The sequence below is a fragment of the Oncorhynchus tshawytscha genome, linkage group LG18 (assembly GCF_018296145.1).
Source record: "Oncorhynchus tshawytscha isolate Ot180627B linkage group LG18, Otsh_v2.0, whole genome shotgun sequence".
NCBI lineage: Eukaryota > Metazoa > Chordata > Actinopteri > Salmoniformes > Salmonidae > Oncorhynchus > Oncorhynchus tshawytscha.
The window spans coordinates 29203871-29220292 of record NC_056446.1 but is presented as its reverse complement, the minus strand read 5'-3'; the positions used below and the strand labels follow the sequence as shown (position 1 = coordinate 29220292).

The following is a 16422-nucleotide window of genomic DNA, read 5'->3' as shown; positions in this document are numbered from 1 at the left end:
TATGATATTCATCTCTTTATTATGAAATAAACAAACATTTCCATTCATTTCTGTTTTTGTCCCAGGAAACAAAAACCATCTTAAAAATCTCACATTTTAGGAAAGCAGAGAAGAGGCTCAGGGAGGAGCATAGCTGGTACCACTACCTCCATACAAATATATAATCTGTATCAAACATAACTAGATTCCCCCCACTGAGATATTGAAGAGGAACCAAATTATGCAGTCAATCAAAAACATCATTGCTTTTTTCAACTGAGAAAATTAATATGAAGTCAGCATCAACACATGAGCAAGCAACACAAAAAGCAGCCGGCCAATGAAAGAATGACAATGGTGATGACAGTAAATGTGCCAATCTAATGGCCAATTGAAACAAATTACATCACACAGGAGGCGGGGCTAGCTGAGATGAGCAATTGGGCTGGGTAGAAAGATGCTTCCTCTCATCTCCCTTTCTGTCTGCAAGACCTTATGTGGGTGGAGGGGGGTAGTACTGGTTATACTGCTGGGAATACTGGTTGTACTGTCCCCAGGAGTTCTGTCCCCAGTTGTTGTACTGTTGCTGTAGAAGGAAAGCAAAAGAAAGACAGGATTAGTTGGCATTCCTTCAAATACTTAGAAACATCTCATTCTAGAGTTAGGCGATGAAGAGAATAGTGCAACACTATCACAGCCTATACTGTTGACACCAGGCAGGATGGTGCCATGGACTCCTTCTGCTTAAGCCAAATCCTGACTGCCATCAAACTGACCCAACAGGAACCGGGATTCATCGGTTTTCCATTCCTCAAATGTCCTTGTTTTTAGCTGATAGGAGTGGAACCCGGTGGGGACGTCTGCTTGCTGCAATAGCCCATCCGTGACGAGGATCGATGAGTTGTGCGCTCAGAGATGCCGTTCTGCTCCGTTATTTGCCTGTTTGTGGCCTGCCTGCTAGCTTGCACGATTCATGCCATTCTCCTTCGACCTCGCTCATCAACAAGCTGTTTTCTCCCACAGGACTGCTGCTGGTGGGGAAGGTTTTCACAGGAAACCCTTGACACGTGTGTGAAAAGCCCAGGAGGCCGGCCTTTTTCGGATTTACTGGAACAGGTGCGCTTGGCACTGACAATCATACCACGCTCAGTTGCTTAGGTCACTCGTTTTGCCCATTTAAAATCGAACAGTAACTGAATGCCTTGATGCCTGAATGCCTTGATGCTTTATATAGCAAGCCATGGCCACATGACTGTCTGCCGGAACAAACCATTTTCATGAACGGGGTGGTGTGCCTAATAAACTGGGTATGTCGCTCACTGCAACATTAATTGGGTGTAAAACAGTAGGTCATAGGACTCACCTGGTACCAGTTGTAGTTGTAGGCAGAGTTGTTACCCTGCACATCTCCCTGCATCATGTGCCCTGAGCCTGAGTGCTCGTCTGTACGCTGTCTCTTCGATTCGGTTTCCTGTGAGCTGCAGGGACAAAGGAACAGGTTCAGGTCAATCAAGAGCACCCAAATAACCAATTCAAGCATGGTGATTCACAACCTGCTATGAAGTGTCCTACCAATCCTATTGTTTTGTACTCAATGACGTCAATGTTAAGCTGAGGGAAGTAAACAAACTGAAATCTTACCCATTCTCTGCTTTCCTCTTTGCCGACTCGTTTTCTTTCAGAAGCTTCTGGTGTTCATCGTACGCAGTCACTAACCTGTGAAGGTTAAAAATAATACATGGTTGAGATGAAAATGACTCACTATGCAGAAATCGCTCTGCCATTTCCTGGTTGCAAGAATTCTCGTTCACCTAATTTCAGTGACAAAACAAGTATAGTGTAGACTAGGGGTTTCAAACTCATTCTAATTAGTGATTTTAAGTCATCAATTAAGTACAAGGGAGGAGCGAAAACCCGCAGACACTGCCCTCCGTGGAATGAGTTTGACACGTGGCGTAGAGAATCATTGCACTATCCAAAACCGCTGTGAAATATCTTTTCCATAACCAAAAATAAAGTTTTCAGCTGGTGTACTAAACCGAAAGTAACACGACACAAAAACTTAACGGGAAGCATAGCAAGTGCAACAGATCTACCGCTTCTTAAACTTGCTTTCAATGAGAATGACAGATAAATCACAGGTCAATGTGAATTTGGTTGGGTCACCCAGAAAAGTGCATATTGTAGCTTCAAGTGGAAAGGGCAGTCTTTCAGACTAATTTGAACACTGGTCATGAAACATTCATTCATTGTATTTGAAAGTAGGTACTGCAGGTGAACTGACTTGTTGATGTCGCTGCCAAAGTCCTGGAGGAACTCAACCTTGCGCTGAGAGAAGGTGAGACGGGAGTCGAGGGGCAGCGGGCTGCTCAGGGCACGGTCGAAGCAGGCCAAGATGTCAGCTTCATTCTGCTGCACGTCCCCACTGTACTCCAATTCCAGCAGGTTCAGATACAGTTTAGCACTGGCCTGGGAGAGGCGCACACACAAAGCAGATTAATGATGAACTCAAATGGTTTCTCCAAATCAAACTCCTTTCGGCACCATGCGTCTCAATAACACATCTCAATATTAAGATCCTGTACCAAGTGACTCCATTCCTCATCTAGTTTTGTGCTCTTACCTGGTCCTTGTCTATGGCGTCCAGCAGCACCTTGCGGGCCTTGGCGAGGCTTCTCTGCACCTTCAGCAGCTGCCGGGCCAGCTTCACGGCGTAGAACGACGTCTCACTGGTGTTCTTCCCCGCCGCAATCGCCTCCCTCAGCAGGGCCTCCGCCTCCTCCAGGTTGCCGTGGCGCCGCTCCAGGCTGACCCGCCGCAGACGCACCATAGCTAGGGCTGGTACCGTAGCCTCCAGAGCCTTCAGGATACGGCGCGCCTCCGCTATGTTCCCTGCAAGGAAACAAATGACAGAAACTCAGTTCCACTTCTGGGTTGAATGTTTCTAACTAGTTTTGTAGACAGAGGCTACCAATCCTTTTGAACATGTATTACGTGATTGGCTCAGCCTCATTTGAATGTACCTGTTTGTAAATCACTTCAGACAACAGCATCTGCTAAAGGTCTAATGACATGTGAATGTGATGTCAAGAGGGATCTAGAAACACCACTCACCCTGTTGCTCCTCAAATGCAGCCCACAGCAGGTGAATGTTGGGCTTCTTGGTCAGGTGGATGGTACACGCCTTCTTGTACACATGTCTTACTCCATCAATGCTGTAGCCTTCTATATATTTTGCATACTTCAGAGAAGCAAGAGAGGAGGGTTGGAGGAATAGGGGGACGGGGTGGATGGAAAGAAGGTGGGGAGAGAAGACGAGGAGGGGGTGGGGACGACAACATTTTAAACACCCATTTCCAGTTTACTCAACCAGTGAATTTCTTCATTGACAAGATCGTGTTTTTAGAAATGTTCTTTGTAAACCCATCAGCACCTTCATGGAACCAATAAGATAAGTTTCTGTAAGGTAGTGGGAGACGGAGAAGATGCAACGTAGTAGTTGGCAAATGCTGGAGTCAAATCTTGTGTGGCAAAGCTGGCCATCCCCTAATACAACAGATACAGTGAGTCACAGATCAACGATACACGCAAAGAGATGTGCAGGACGATTTACTGTTGTCAGGAAGTGATGAAATCGTTGATAGGGGAAGTGCGGGGGGGTTCATTATTTTTGAGGTGTCAACGGTTAAGGGTTGGGTTACCTTTGTCCAGAAGTCCTCGTAAAGAGCACAGGCGATGAGGCAGCGTTCGAACAGAACGACCACACGTTCAGGAGTGCCGTTTTCGATCTCATAGTCCAGGTACTCCTTCCAATTGCTGAGCTGGGTCTTCTCCAGGGCTTTGACATGGAAGTAGGGGCGTTTTATCTACAGGGGGAGAGGAGAAACAGAGCATTCAAAATGGTGCAAGGACAAAAAATAACCACTTTGGAGAATTAGGGATAGTTCAACCCAAAATCAACAGTTGTCCGATATTTTTATACATCCTATTCCATCTACTTTGTAGACATCTGGAGTCCTCAACCCCAAATAAACGGGAAAGAGTGGCACCATCCCATTCAATTTCAACCCAGCTTGACAAAGCCCACTTTAGAGGTATGTGAACTATTCCTTTTAGCAATATGAAATATAATCGGATGATATTCTGATCATTAAAAAGTGTCAGTACTCACCCCTTCCTCGAAGGCCCAGCGTTTGCTGACCTCCTGCTCGTTTTGGTTGAACACCTCCTGGCGTGACTCGATCACCTTGTGTCGCATGTTCTCAATCTCCGTCACTCTCTACACAGAACACAAGACACTCAATGTTAACCTTCTCACTTCACTTTAAAACAATCTCGTAACAATCTCATTCTCCACTGATGTGCAAACTGCATGTCCAGCTGCCAAGATTATTTACATCACCATGAGGCCGAGAGAGCCAGAGACTAGCAGGGGCCCTGCCTGTCGAAGGCGAGGGGGCCGACCCAGGGACCGAGGCCCGACCCGGGGCAGGGTATGTACCGTATGCACCCTGCCTGTAGGCCAGCCCTGGTGCTGGGGACTGGAAAGGACGAGGGGTCACTCGACTTGGCCAGCCGGCCCACGATCCATCCATTCCTGACCCACTTTAAGTCGAGTCCCTGACTGGATGAAGCCAACTTGAATCCCCCACGTACTCATTGGCTTGGCTGCTGACGGAAAGACACCTCTTCAAACCTGAACAGATTTGTGTTTCTCTCCAAGGATGATGATGAGGCGAGGGCCTCTTTCCTAACTCTCTGGCATGTTGTGGCATATCAACCCCTCCTCGAGGGTGAGGAGGTGGAGTCGTACCTTTGCAGGATCTGGGAGATCTTCGGTGCCTGGCGGGAGCTCGTCGGCAGGTGTTGTTTCCTCTCCTTCCCCATTGGCTGCAGCTGCTACGTTGGCTTTGGCTAGCTCCACCCTCAGTTGGACAAACTCCTCCTCTGACAGGAAGTGTTTGGGGTTGTTGTTCTGCACATGCTCTTTGAACCTGCGAAGAGACATTCAATACATCACAAAACTACTACCAGAGAAGTCAAAATCAAATCAAATTGTATTTGTCACATGCTTCTTAAACAGGAGTAGACGAACAGTGAAAGGTTTACTTACGGACTCTTACCAACAATGTAGATAGAAAAATATTAAAAATAACAAGGAATAAATACACAATGAGTAACGATAACTTGGTTATATACACACAGGTTACCAGTAGAGTCAGGGGTAGGGGTAGGTCACTGAAGTAGATATATACATATAGGTAGAGGTAAAGTGACTAGGCAACAGGATACATAAACAGTAAAAGCAGAGTATGTGATGAGTCGAAATAGTTAGTGCATAAAGGGTCAATGCAGATAGTCCGGGTAGGCATTTGGATAACTATTCGGCATTCTTATGGTTTGGGGATAGAAGCGGTTCAGAATCCTGCCATGCGGTAATGGAGAGAACAGTCTATGACCTGGGTTGCTGGGGGCTGAAATTTTTTACAGCCTTCCTCTAACACCGCCTGGTATAGAGGTCCTGGATGGCAGGGAACTCGGCCCCGTACAAACTACCCTCTGTAGCACCTTGCCATCGAAAGCTAAGCAGTTGCCATAGCATGCCCAAAAGTGAGTGTGGCTGACAAGTGTACAACTATTGCCAGTGTTAAGTATTTGATTTCTCTTAGCTACCCACTACTCGAGATGTTGACCATAACAGAAATAGAATGAATAGAACGGACGTCCCCATGGCATAATGGGTGGACTGGCAGCCATTTTGAGAGTACCATTGACAGAAAGTAAAAGCAGGTATACCCTTAAATCTAAGTCAGTACTTTCTGGGATCCTTGGGACCGCCCTATCCATAACATTTTAAAATGTCAACTTCCATAGGGGGGAGTCACAAGGATGTCGAGTTTGCATAGACCCTTCAATCTGTGCTGTGACTGGTTGAGTCAACTCAACTGACATTAAAACAAATACAGTCCATGAGCCAGATGAGTTAGCATCATTATACATTTCCATGACAATCCAGCATCAGTAGAGAGCATCCCAAATGACCATGGAAATTATTGCATCATAACACCAGGCAGCCATGAGTTTACAAATTGAATTGCCAGGGTTAGTGTCTCCAAGCACTTTGTATTAATTCTATAACCATAACCCTCATGGATGATTTATCAAAACCCATTGTGAATGAGCTGACCCCTCGTACCTCTGGAGGTGCTGTGAGTACAGCTGGGTGGGGATGCCCAGGATGCGGTCGTAGATGGCCGTGACGTTAGCCAGTTTCTCCTGCTCCATCTCCCAGTTGATGTAGGCCTCCCATAGACGGTCAGAGCGGAAGTCTGTCCCTGCTGCCAACACAGCATGCTCATACGCACTGTGGGAAAGAACATAGGACATTGTTAATCATGTAGTCTATGACCTGAAAAGATCATGGAATAAATACAATGTCAAGACATGTCGTTTTGATTGTTGAAGTGTCACCATGCACAAAGCTTGTGTGTGTGTTGAGGCGAGTGAGATTCAGTCTTTCACTTTTCAGTGACGACAAGGATCTTTACTCACGCTCTAATGCGTCCTGGTGTCTCTGGATCTTCATGGTCAGCGTTGTCCTTGATGAAGGACATGTAGTGAAGCCACAGATCCACACTGAGGGGGATGGCCTGCACACCTCGCCGGTACACCTGGGGACAGGAGACAAAAGGACATTGGTGAATGAGACAGACTGAAAAGCCAATGACTGCCACAGCAAGGACCCAAAAAGTAGAGAGAACAAAGCAGACAGAACAAACTAACCCTGGCAAGTCCTTTCAGATCAACACAGAGGATAGGTGGAGACGTCCATTTACACTATTGACAACATCAGCCCATCTGCGGCAAAAGACATGCTCATTTCACACTTACCTCCTCTGCCACCTGCACATTGCCATGCTTCTTCTCAGTGTCAGCAAACTTCTTCCAGTAGCCGTAGCAGTAGGGGTAGTGCAGGAAAAACGCATCAAACGCCTTTCTCACAACACCGAGATGATTCTGAGGAAAACATATCAATTATAACTTGCTTCCTGCCAGACAATTTTTATCAATGTGACTTTAACCAAATCAAGCCACATGTTCATCAAACCACAGGCTCTCCAATGTTGTTCCGGGAGAGCTACTCTCCTGTTGCATCCATGCTATCTGCGATCCATAGGACGTCCCTAACACATTGAAGTTGAAAGGTGAAAGGGTTAGGTAAGGGTTAAAGTTAGGGTTTAGGGTAGGGACATCCCAAGGAGTCCTTGATAACACTGACTACACCAGCTGATTTTTAGAATCGGATGTGATGGATTAAGGTTGGAGAAGAAGAAAAACAGTGGCTCTCCAGGAACAGTGTTGGAGCCCTGATCTAACCCTTTAATCAATCAGGTTTAGTCGCATTGAGATTGTAGTTTTCAATACAGAAGACTATGAGAGCAGATTACACCTATTCACGATACAAGGGTCCACATAAAAATTCCAGGACTTCTCCACGCTCACCTCTTGCTCCACATACTGCAGCAGGTAGACCCAACCATTGAAGTCTTCAGGGTTCTCCTCACACCCTTTAGCCAGCTTCTCGTATTCAGTAGGGATGAGAGGCTCTGTGGGGACAGCTGGTTCCTCAGCTGGTACCTCAACAGGTTCCCCCTGCACGGTCATCTCTTTGGATTCTTCCAGCTCCATGTTAGCTGGGCTTCCATCTTCCGCAACCATTGGTGGCTGGGCTTGGGCTGGATCTTGTTGCTGTTCTACAGCCTCTGACATCTTCTCACCCCGCATTAGAGACTCTGTGGCATCCTCTTGGTTGTTCTGTCCATCCTTGCTTTCTTCTTCTGACGAAGCTTCCATTTGGTTCTGTTGTTCTACCTGGGGAGAACAAAACTGATCATCTGAATCCTCCTCTTGGAAGAGCTTGGCACTCGCTAGCTGGAAGTGCTGCACTGCTTGTTCAACTGATCCCAGATCAGACTGCTGGTCCTGGTGCTGCTTGATTACCTCCGGTGATGACTGATCTGACTCTGAGTCAGTGTCATGGATAACTGTGGTGAGGTTGTCAGGGGGAACCTGGTAGAAAGAGAAGTAGACAAAGGGCACTGCTTGAAACGACAACCTTATTTAAAGTTGAAAGCATTGTGGTTTACTCGGACTGCAAGCAAAAAAACATGACATTGGCTATGTGGTGTTTAGAGTAATGATGACAGGGCATTGTGTGATTACGCTCAGGCATTTCTCAATTTCCCAGAGCAAACCTGTCTATTTTCACCACTGACCTGGTCCATGGTCCATTCAGCAGGGTGCGTGAGGACAGGCAGGTCTGGGAGGAAGCCATCTCCGTTGCCCTCCATGGCTGGGGAGTCCCCACTCTCAGAGCTGTCTGTATCCAACATCCCTGTCATGGGCTCGTCTGAGAGATGCAGGTTTGGAAAGGGACACAGGTTGCACATCAATCAACAACACAACATCAAAAAGGGTTGAGGGTAATTATTAGCTTTGGCTTACAGTAAAGTGTTTTAGAATCGGGAATGGATCCAGACAATATTGACATAACTGGGTTATTGTGGGTTCTTTGGGCATATCTACTAATGCACGAAAAAAAACCTTAACAAAGGTTTGACATTCAATCAAATCTGTATGGCTGATACAAAATGTGCCCACATATCCAGATATGGCTAGATAGGTAACGTTAAACTAAATGTATTTATCATACGTGCTCCAGATATTAACCTAAACCATTCAAATCAAACTCAACTGGGATTATTCAAATAACCTTGAGCCAAAGAATCCTCACTCTGACCGCATCTGTTGACTTGTTAAGAGATACACTGAGCAGTGAGTTGTATAGCATGCTAACTAGCTGACTACAGGTGCGCATGCTGGTGATAGTAGCACGTTATGTATCTAGTTAAACAACATTTAATCCGGTCAATCAACTAGTTAGCTAGTTATTTCAGTAGCTATCTAGTTAGACAATTTTTTGTAATAGTTAGCTCGAGCTTTTGGTCATCATTCAAGAACGGCACACAGTTGTAAAATTGGTTTAGCAACCTACTGCAGTCAGCATTTAACTAGCTAGCTACATCATTGGTCAGTACACACTCAATGACGTTAGCTAGCTAGCGTAGTTAGATGTTTGAATTACCAAACTAGATACACACTCTGTAGGTATCCTCGAAAATAAAACTTTAGTAACGTTACTGCGTGTTGTGATAACGATTGTAACTAGGGAAAGGCGACAGTTTCATTCTAATCCCAAATAATGGTCTTAAAGTTGAGGCTTCAACCTTGCCTCGGTTTGGGCCTAGTTAGCTAGCCAGCCAGACCGCGCACGTCCACCATCTTCACGTCGTTACAGCAACCGAACTTGTAAATTCGCAAAATTAAATACAACATTTGCGCAAAGAGGTTTGCGACAACTTACCAGTATCTTCCATGGAAATTAGATGAGACAAATGCGTATTTCAGATACTTCAAACTAATCTAACCAACAACATGTAGCCGCGTTTCTACTCTCATTCTCCAGCGACAACTTCGAGGAAAGGCACAGTAGACGCACATGCGTACTGTAGTGTCATGCGGGTGGGTCCACTTCAACGTAACCAAGAATGGTATAAACTTGGTTCGAGCCCTGAATGCCGATTGGCTGAAAGCTGTGGTATATTTAAGCAATAAGGCCCGCGGAAGTGTGGTATATGGACAATATACCACTGCTACGGGCTGTTTTTAAGCACAACGCAACGCGGAGTGCCTGGACACAGCCCTTAGCCTTGGTATATTGGCCACATACCACAAACCCCCCAGGTGCCTTATTGCTTAAATATACCATGGCTTACCAACGTAGTATATTGGTTACCGACATAATTCGAGCAGTAAAAATACATGTTTTGTTAAACCCATGGTATACAGTCTGATATACCACAGCTGTCAGCCAATCAGCATTAGGGCTCGAACCACCAGTTTATTGCAGACTGTATACCATAGGTATGACAAAACATGTATTTTTACTGCTCTATTTATGTTGGTAACCAGTTTATAATAGCAATAAGGCACCTTGGGGGTTTGTGGTATATGGCCAATATACCTTGGCTATAAAGGCTGTGTCCAGGCACTCCGCATTGCATTGTGTCGTGCCTAAGAACAGCCTTTAGCTGTGGTATATTGGCCATATACCACACCCCCTCTGGCCTTATTTCTTAAATATATCCAGCTACTTGTGTCTGTCTGTAATGAATCCAACATCTGTAGCCAGTAGAGGCTGCAGTCACTGATTTACACAAAAGGTGAAAGTTACCATTGCCATTCAGAATAAGAGGATAGGAGAATAACATTCCTGTAAATAGTTTGACACTATTTTACATCATCATTTAGCATTGAATTTAACAATGAAGTGTAGAATAATATAAATGTAGGCAACATATAAATCCATCAATAGCCTATGTGTGATTGGAAGCATTCTGTCTGGCTGCATCACCACCTGGTATGGCAGCTGCACCGCCCTCAAATGAATGGCTCTCCAGAGGGTGGTGCGGTAAGCCCAACGCATCACCAGGGGCATGCTGCCTGCCTTCCAGGACATTTACAGCACTCAGTGTCAAAGGAAGGAGAAGAAAAGCATCAAGGACCTCAGCCACCCGAGTCACGGTCTGTTCACTCTTCTACCACCTAGCAGACAGAGAAGGTACAAGTGCATCAAAGCCGGGACCAAAAGACTGAAAAACAGCTTCTATCTCCAGACCATCAGCCTGTTGAACAGCCATCACACAATCTCCTGTAGTAAGAGACAAAGATAGACTCCCTCACACAAAACAGATACACAAGCTCTCTCTCACACACACACACACACACACACACACACACACAGACATTATAGAGACATTAAGCACTGGACCGTTTCTTTATATTGTTCTTCACACTGTAAACCACTGTACATTTACAATATGTTTTTACAGTAAGAAAAATAGTACTAAAGCAAAATGACATCATTAAGCTGGCACCACTGGCGCCAATCTCTGGTGCCACTATAATGTGGTACATTTACAGTGAAATGTTTTACTGTGTATACTGTATTTTTCACATACCTCATTCCAATATATTACATTTTTGTTACACTGTTTATACACATTGCATATTTAAATACTGGATTCTTGACATAGCTCACTGTTATATATCTGCTGCTGTACATAGCATTCTTAGTATATATTTTTGGTGTATATATGCATGTATATATGCAAGGATATTGTTTGTGGACTTTAGCTGTAGAGAGGGTCATCGGCTGCCATCTTCTCTCCATCGAGGTCCTGCACAACTCCAGGACAAGGAAGCGTGCAGGAAAGATCACTGCCGGCCCATCCCACACCAGTCACCCCCTCCTGCAAAAATTCCCCTCTGGCAGGCGGTTCAGGTCACCCATGACCAAAACCTCCCGCCACCTGAAAAGTTTCTTCCCCCGGGCTATACTTCAATTGCACTCTGTTAATCTCTCTGCATTTAGATATATTCATACCACAGGAGGTTGGTGGCACCTTCATTGGGGGGATGGGCTCATGGTAATGGCCATCCTCCCCTCAGCAGCCTCCACTGATTCATACTGATACTGTAAATTTGTACATCCACTGTATATCAACTGTATACCCACTGTATATTTGTATATCTGCTAATTATTATAGCACTATGCTCACTGTAGCTAGTTGTTTATAATGTATATAAACTTTGTTTAACCTCCGCTGTCTGTATTCTGTCTCTTAATCTATCACTAGCAGCACCATATCACTAAGTACAATTCTGAGTATGTGTGTGTGAATGTACTTGGTGAATAAAATGGATTCTGACTCTGATCATGATTTCAAAAAAATTCCAAAGGCTTTATGAACCAAATACTAAATGTATCTCATATCCACAAGTTGTCTGTTTGTACTGTAATGTTAAGAAAATTCGAATTCACAGGAGGCTGGTGAGGGGAGGATGGCTAATAATGGCTGGAATGGAGTGAATGGAATCGTTTTAAATACATGGAACCATGTGTTTAATGTGGTTGATACCATTCCATTCCTGCCATTACTAGGAGCCCATCCTCCCCAATTAAGTTGCCACCAGCCGCCCGTGATATATATGGCATACTATTGTGCTTATTGTTGCCTTATTATTGATGCCGTTGCTGTTGTAAAAGGAAGAGCTCAAATACAGCATTTAAAAACAAGTTTACAGATGGAAAAATTACCTGCATTCTCTCAATCTGAACATTGCAAATTCTCACGTTTACAGCCAATGAACAATCACGACGTCATATAATGAGCAGACGATGAAAATGACGTAAACAATAGGGAGATCAGTTTCTCGATGTATAAAATCACAAGACAAATTTAAAACGTGTTGTTTTCTATCATTACACACGAGATATTCTTTAATAATACCAAAGAAACTACAGCATTTTTAAAATAGAGTTTCGAGACAGACAAAACGCGGAGCGACACAGAGCTGAAATGGCGTCCATTTCAACTATCATATGATCGGTTTGCTGCTGAGTCTCTCTGTGTGCGCATGCCAAATGGCGTAGTGCATCTGTGCATGAGCAATCGAGAGGAAGTGGCGGGTGATCTGGGTCCGCACCTTTTCCGGTAACACAGCACTGCCAACGCTGTAACTGAACGACTGTAGAGAGGTAGAGAGGCAAGAGCAGGGATAACTAACCTGGGGGACCGGGGGGTTGCCGCAGTTGCAGGTACCTATCACATTTTCCAACGTGGCTCTTTTTGTGAAAGCTTTTGATTTATATTACGCGCTATTTTCAGCCTTGAATAATGCGCTTTAGACAGAACGGTAGCCGATTAAAGTTGTGCTCTGTCTGTCTGACACCCCTCCCTTTTCTGAAGCGCTCCGCTCCTGTGTTATAGGGAGAGAGGAAGAGCTGAAAGTCGGAGGAATCAATGACCTTTTGAGCATTCTAGACCTGGATGTCCTGGCGAAGATACGGCCGGGGGTGATCTTATCTGTCTCTGTTACAATGAACTACTGAATAGAATCGTTCTTTTGAATCCGCCGATTGGAATACGGGCAAGTGGACAGCCGGCAGACAAGGAGGAAGTCGGATTTACCACGGGCTTTTGAGAGGGCCTAATTTCATAAACGCAACTATTGGGCTATATATATTTTTGTATTTCTCTCTCTACATTATTAAAAACACAAAGGTAGGCCTACGCACCGGGAACTGAAATTGGGATTTAAAGATGACTGTGCGCTAATCGTTTTAATCAAAGAGAAAGTGTTTGAATCGGAGTGTTGTAGATTATGAAAATATTTCCCCACCCTCTCCCGTGCACTGAGACGCCCAATTTTCGAGCACTTCAATTTCCCTTTGAATCCTCTCGAATAGGCTAGCACCCAGCTATTTTTGACAGCTGTTAGTGTAACCGGATATTTGTATCTTTCAGTGGATCATTTTCCATAGATTGACCGTCGTTCTAGACACAAGTGAAACGTTATCTGGAACTAACTTTTGTAACTGCTACCTTAATTTATATTTGTCAATCCACCACTGATAGACTGTCACGTGGATTTATGCTGTCGGGCAATTTATGCTGTCGGCCAAAATCTGTTTTATTTTTAAGAACCATTGCTGCTCTCTTGAAATCATAGGGAAGTAATTTACTTTTTTCCCCCCAAGGAAGTAATATTTATGCACAGCCTACAAGATGGGGAAAATGCTCTCGAAGATCTTTGGCAACAAGGAGATGAGGATATTGATGCTTGGACTTGATGCTGCTGGCAAGACCACCATCCTCTACAAACTGAAGCTGGGCCAGTCTGTCACCACCATCCCAACAGTCGGCTTCAACGTCGAGACAGTCACCTACAAGAACGTGAAGTTCAACGTGTGGGACGTGGGGGGCCAGGACAAGATCCGGCCGCTGTGGAGGCACTACTACACTGGCACTCAGGGCCTCATCTTTGTGGTGGACTGCGCCGACAGGGACCGGATAGACGAGGCCCGCCAGGAGCTCCACCGAATCATCAATGACCGGGAGATGCGGGATGCCATCATCCTGATCTTTGCCAATAAGCAGGACCTGCCTGACGCCATGAAGCCCCACGAGATCCAGGAGAAGCTGGGCCTGACCCGGATCAGAGATAGGAATTGGTACGTTCAGCCCTCGTGTGCTTCCACCGGTGATGGACTATACGAGGGTCTCACCTGGCTCACCTCAAATTACAAATCTTAATGTTCATCACTTCTATGCTCAGCCTGGACTGTTTAGTTACAATAACAAGCAAAAAAGCAAAAAGAGAAGAAGTGAAATTAACAACAGATGGGAAAAAAATGACAACCTGAGGCAATGAATGAATAACGTGACTTCTCAGATGAGTAGGCCTATATAAAAGAGAAGTTTGATTATAATCCTCCATTTTTTTTCTTTTGATAATGGTGAATGATGCCCCTCTATAACCCATGTTTTTTATAAACAAAATGCAATTATTTTTGGCTGGCTTTTCTTTCTTTTTTTTTCACTTTGACTCTAGTATACTGAATTCACAGTCTAATCACTCAATAATTCACAAAATATTATTTTCAGAAGCTCTGAAAGATGCAGATTAAATGTTGTTTTTTTCTCTTGTATGATTTATTTCTGCGGTGGCAGGGTTCAGGGTTAGGGTGTGCTATTTTTTTCTCCCTCAGTTATAGATACATTACAGACAGCCTTCTATTCCGTTTTCATACAGTATTCTCATGACCCAATTTCCACCCAAAGGATGGGAAAGGCCAATGCCCCTGTGTGGACGTTACCAGCTCATATCTGCGCCGGAAACCAAGGGACAGATTCAGCATATCAGTTCTCATGGTTCCAAACTGCCACCATGGTTTTTAAAGAGTTAAGAATATGTATTACAGACATGTAAGGACCTCATGAAGAAGTACTGTTTTCACTTTTGATTGATTGTACAAAATGGTGGAGATGATTGAGGGAAATGTGTTTAGTACTTAATTCCTTAAACAGTGATTCCATCCCATGTCTGCTAGGGAGGTTTTCTGAGAAGACACCATGGACACTGCGACATGGATGGATATATCATTGTATTTTTGTTCTGTTTCGGGTCAGAATCTGTTACCACTGATCTCTTTTTGCCTCTAATCTTCTAAGAGCTTCCATTTCCAGTTGAGTATTTGTAGTTCCGGCTGCCTTTTGGGAAGCCCTGAGTTACAGGTGCACCAACAGAAAGACAGACAGTGTGGTGGAAAGCACCCTCATAGCTAAGTCTTCACTAGGGGTGGGAATGACTACCCTATCCACAAGGGGGTGGGGGGGAAACACAATACTATAGGGCCCCTTGACTAAAAGTGCACACTGACTCTTTCTGACTGACTCTTGGGCCCAAGTAAGCAAGTGTTTACTTTTCAATCCAGCACCACTTCCATGGTGCTCTGCTCTCCAGTAAATGGGGCCTCCTGCTCAGTTCGTTTAATCCATTCACATCAGTTGTACAGCTCTTCATGCAGTCAGACAAGACTACATGTTCTGTTCATAAGTTATAGATATGAAAATGCTTTGTTTAATTATTTTTGTTCCATTTGCTATGCTGATGAAATAATAAAAATATGTATCCAGATCAACATGGAAGTGGAGCTTTTTCAATATGAACCCTGCAACATTTCACATTATCAATGAGCATGTACTTGCCTAAAGGATTTAAAATGTCACGAAAGAGGAAGTGAAATTTGGCTGTTTATAAGAGTTAGAAGGGGGAAAAAAGTTGATGTGTGAACTGTGAAGTCAGTTTGGTGTGTTTCCGTTGTGCTCGTGAGTCACCGGCTGTGAATAAGTGATGATAAGATCTCTGGTTTCGGGGTAGTGATTGGTAGGTAGCTTAGGTCCAACTTTCCAGGCCTACCTCAAGACTGTATTTCTTAGTCCATCATTAGAATACTGTACTAGGAGTCTCTGGTGTATTCGACCCAAAGTGCTTTTTGGACATTTAGGGACGTGTTCTTTTGTGAATTTGTAAGGGGTTCTGTTTTGGAACTCTGTTTCTTCATCCTTAGTCAAACTTGAAGCTTTAAGCAAAGTTAGTCCTAAAGTTGGTGTTGGTTTGAGAACATAGGAGACTGCTGGAAGATTGATATATTGATCCCCACCACTTAGGTGATTCCCTTCAAATGGCCACAGTTGAAAGACTTTGACTATGAAACTGACTGACACTTGTGTACATAGCGAATAGATCATCTGATTGATGTGGGTCATTCAAACTAGGCTTTGTCCTCAAGAACAAACAACTCAGTGTGTTTGAGTATGTATGTTGACCTGTATAACTATATAGATCCACAGATTTAAATAATACATAAGGCAAGGGGGGGTCAGTTACATTTGATCATTCTCATAGTTGCTCAAAGTAAGTTACTGTATTGGCAAATCTTTTGGCAAGTGTACTGTAATGCATTTCAGTTCACAC

The 16422-nt window shown here is 44.3% G+C and overlaps 2 protein-coding genes across 5 annotated transcripts; one reads left to right on the top strand and one right to left on the bottom strand.

Annotated features, from left to right (window-relative positions):
* Positions 1-9560, bottom strand: LOC112217842 (pre-mRNA-processing factor 39). Its single transcript, XM_024378426.2, has 15 exons — positions 9404-9560; positions 8256-8389; positions 7483-8049; positions 6871-6996; positions 6532-6650; positions 6176-6343; positions 4793-4973; positions 4151-4258; positions 3681-3845; positions 3094-3220; positions 2603-2871; positions 2264-2448; positions 1621-1695; positions 1343-1457; positions 1-565 (listed from the first exon to the last, which is right to left on the bottom strand). Exons 1-15 carry the CDS (start codon positions 9414-9416, stop codon positions 473-475), a joined length of 2445 nt encoding a protein of 814 aa, XP_024234194.1. The 5' UTR covers positions 9417-9560; the 3' UTR covers positions 1-472.
* A 2991-nt stretch (positions 9561-12551) lies between these two features.
* On the top strand, positions 12552-15586 carry LOC112217840 (ADP-ribosylation factor 6). Of its 4 annotated transcripts, XM_024378423.2 has the most exons (3): positions 12552-12700; positions 12873-13166; positions 13643-15586. In XM_024378423.2, the coding sequence occupies exon 3, from the start codon at positions 13671-13673 to the stop codon at positions 14196-14198; it is 528 nt and encodes a 175-aa protein (XP_024234191.1). In that variant the 5' UTR covers positions 12552-12700; positions 12873-13166; positions 13643-13670; the 3' UTR covers positions 14199-15586. The 4 variants fall into 4 exon arrangements, with proteins under 4 accessions (XP_024234191.1, XP_024234189.1, XP_024234192.1 ...); XM_024378421.2 differs by having other exon boundaries at positions 12873-15586; XM_024378424.2 differs by lacking the exon at positions 12873-13166 and having other exon boundaries at positions 12596-12700.
* The last annotated feature ends 836 nt before the right edge of the window (positions 15587-16422 follow it).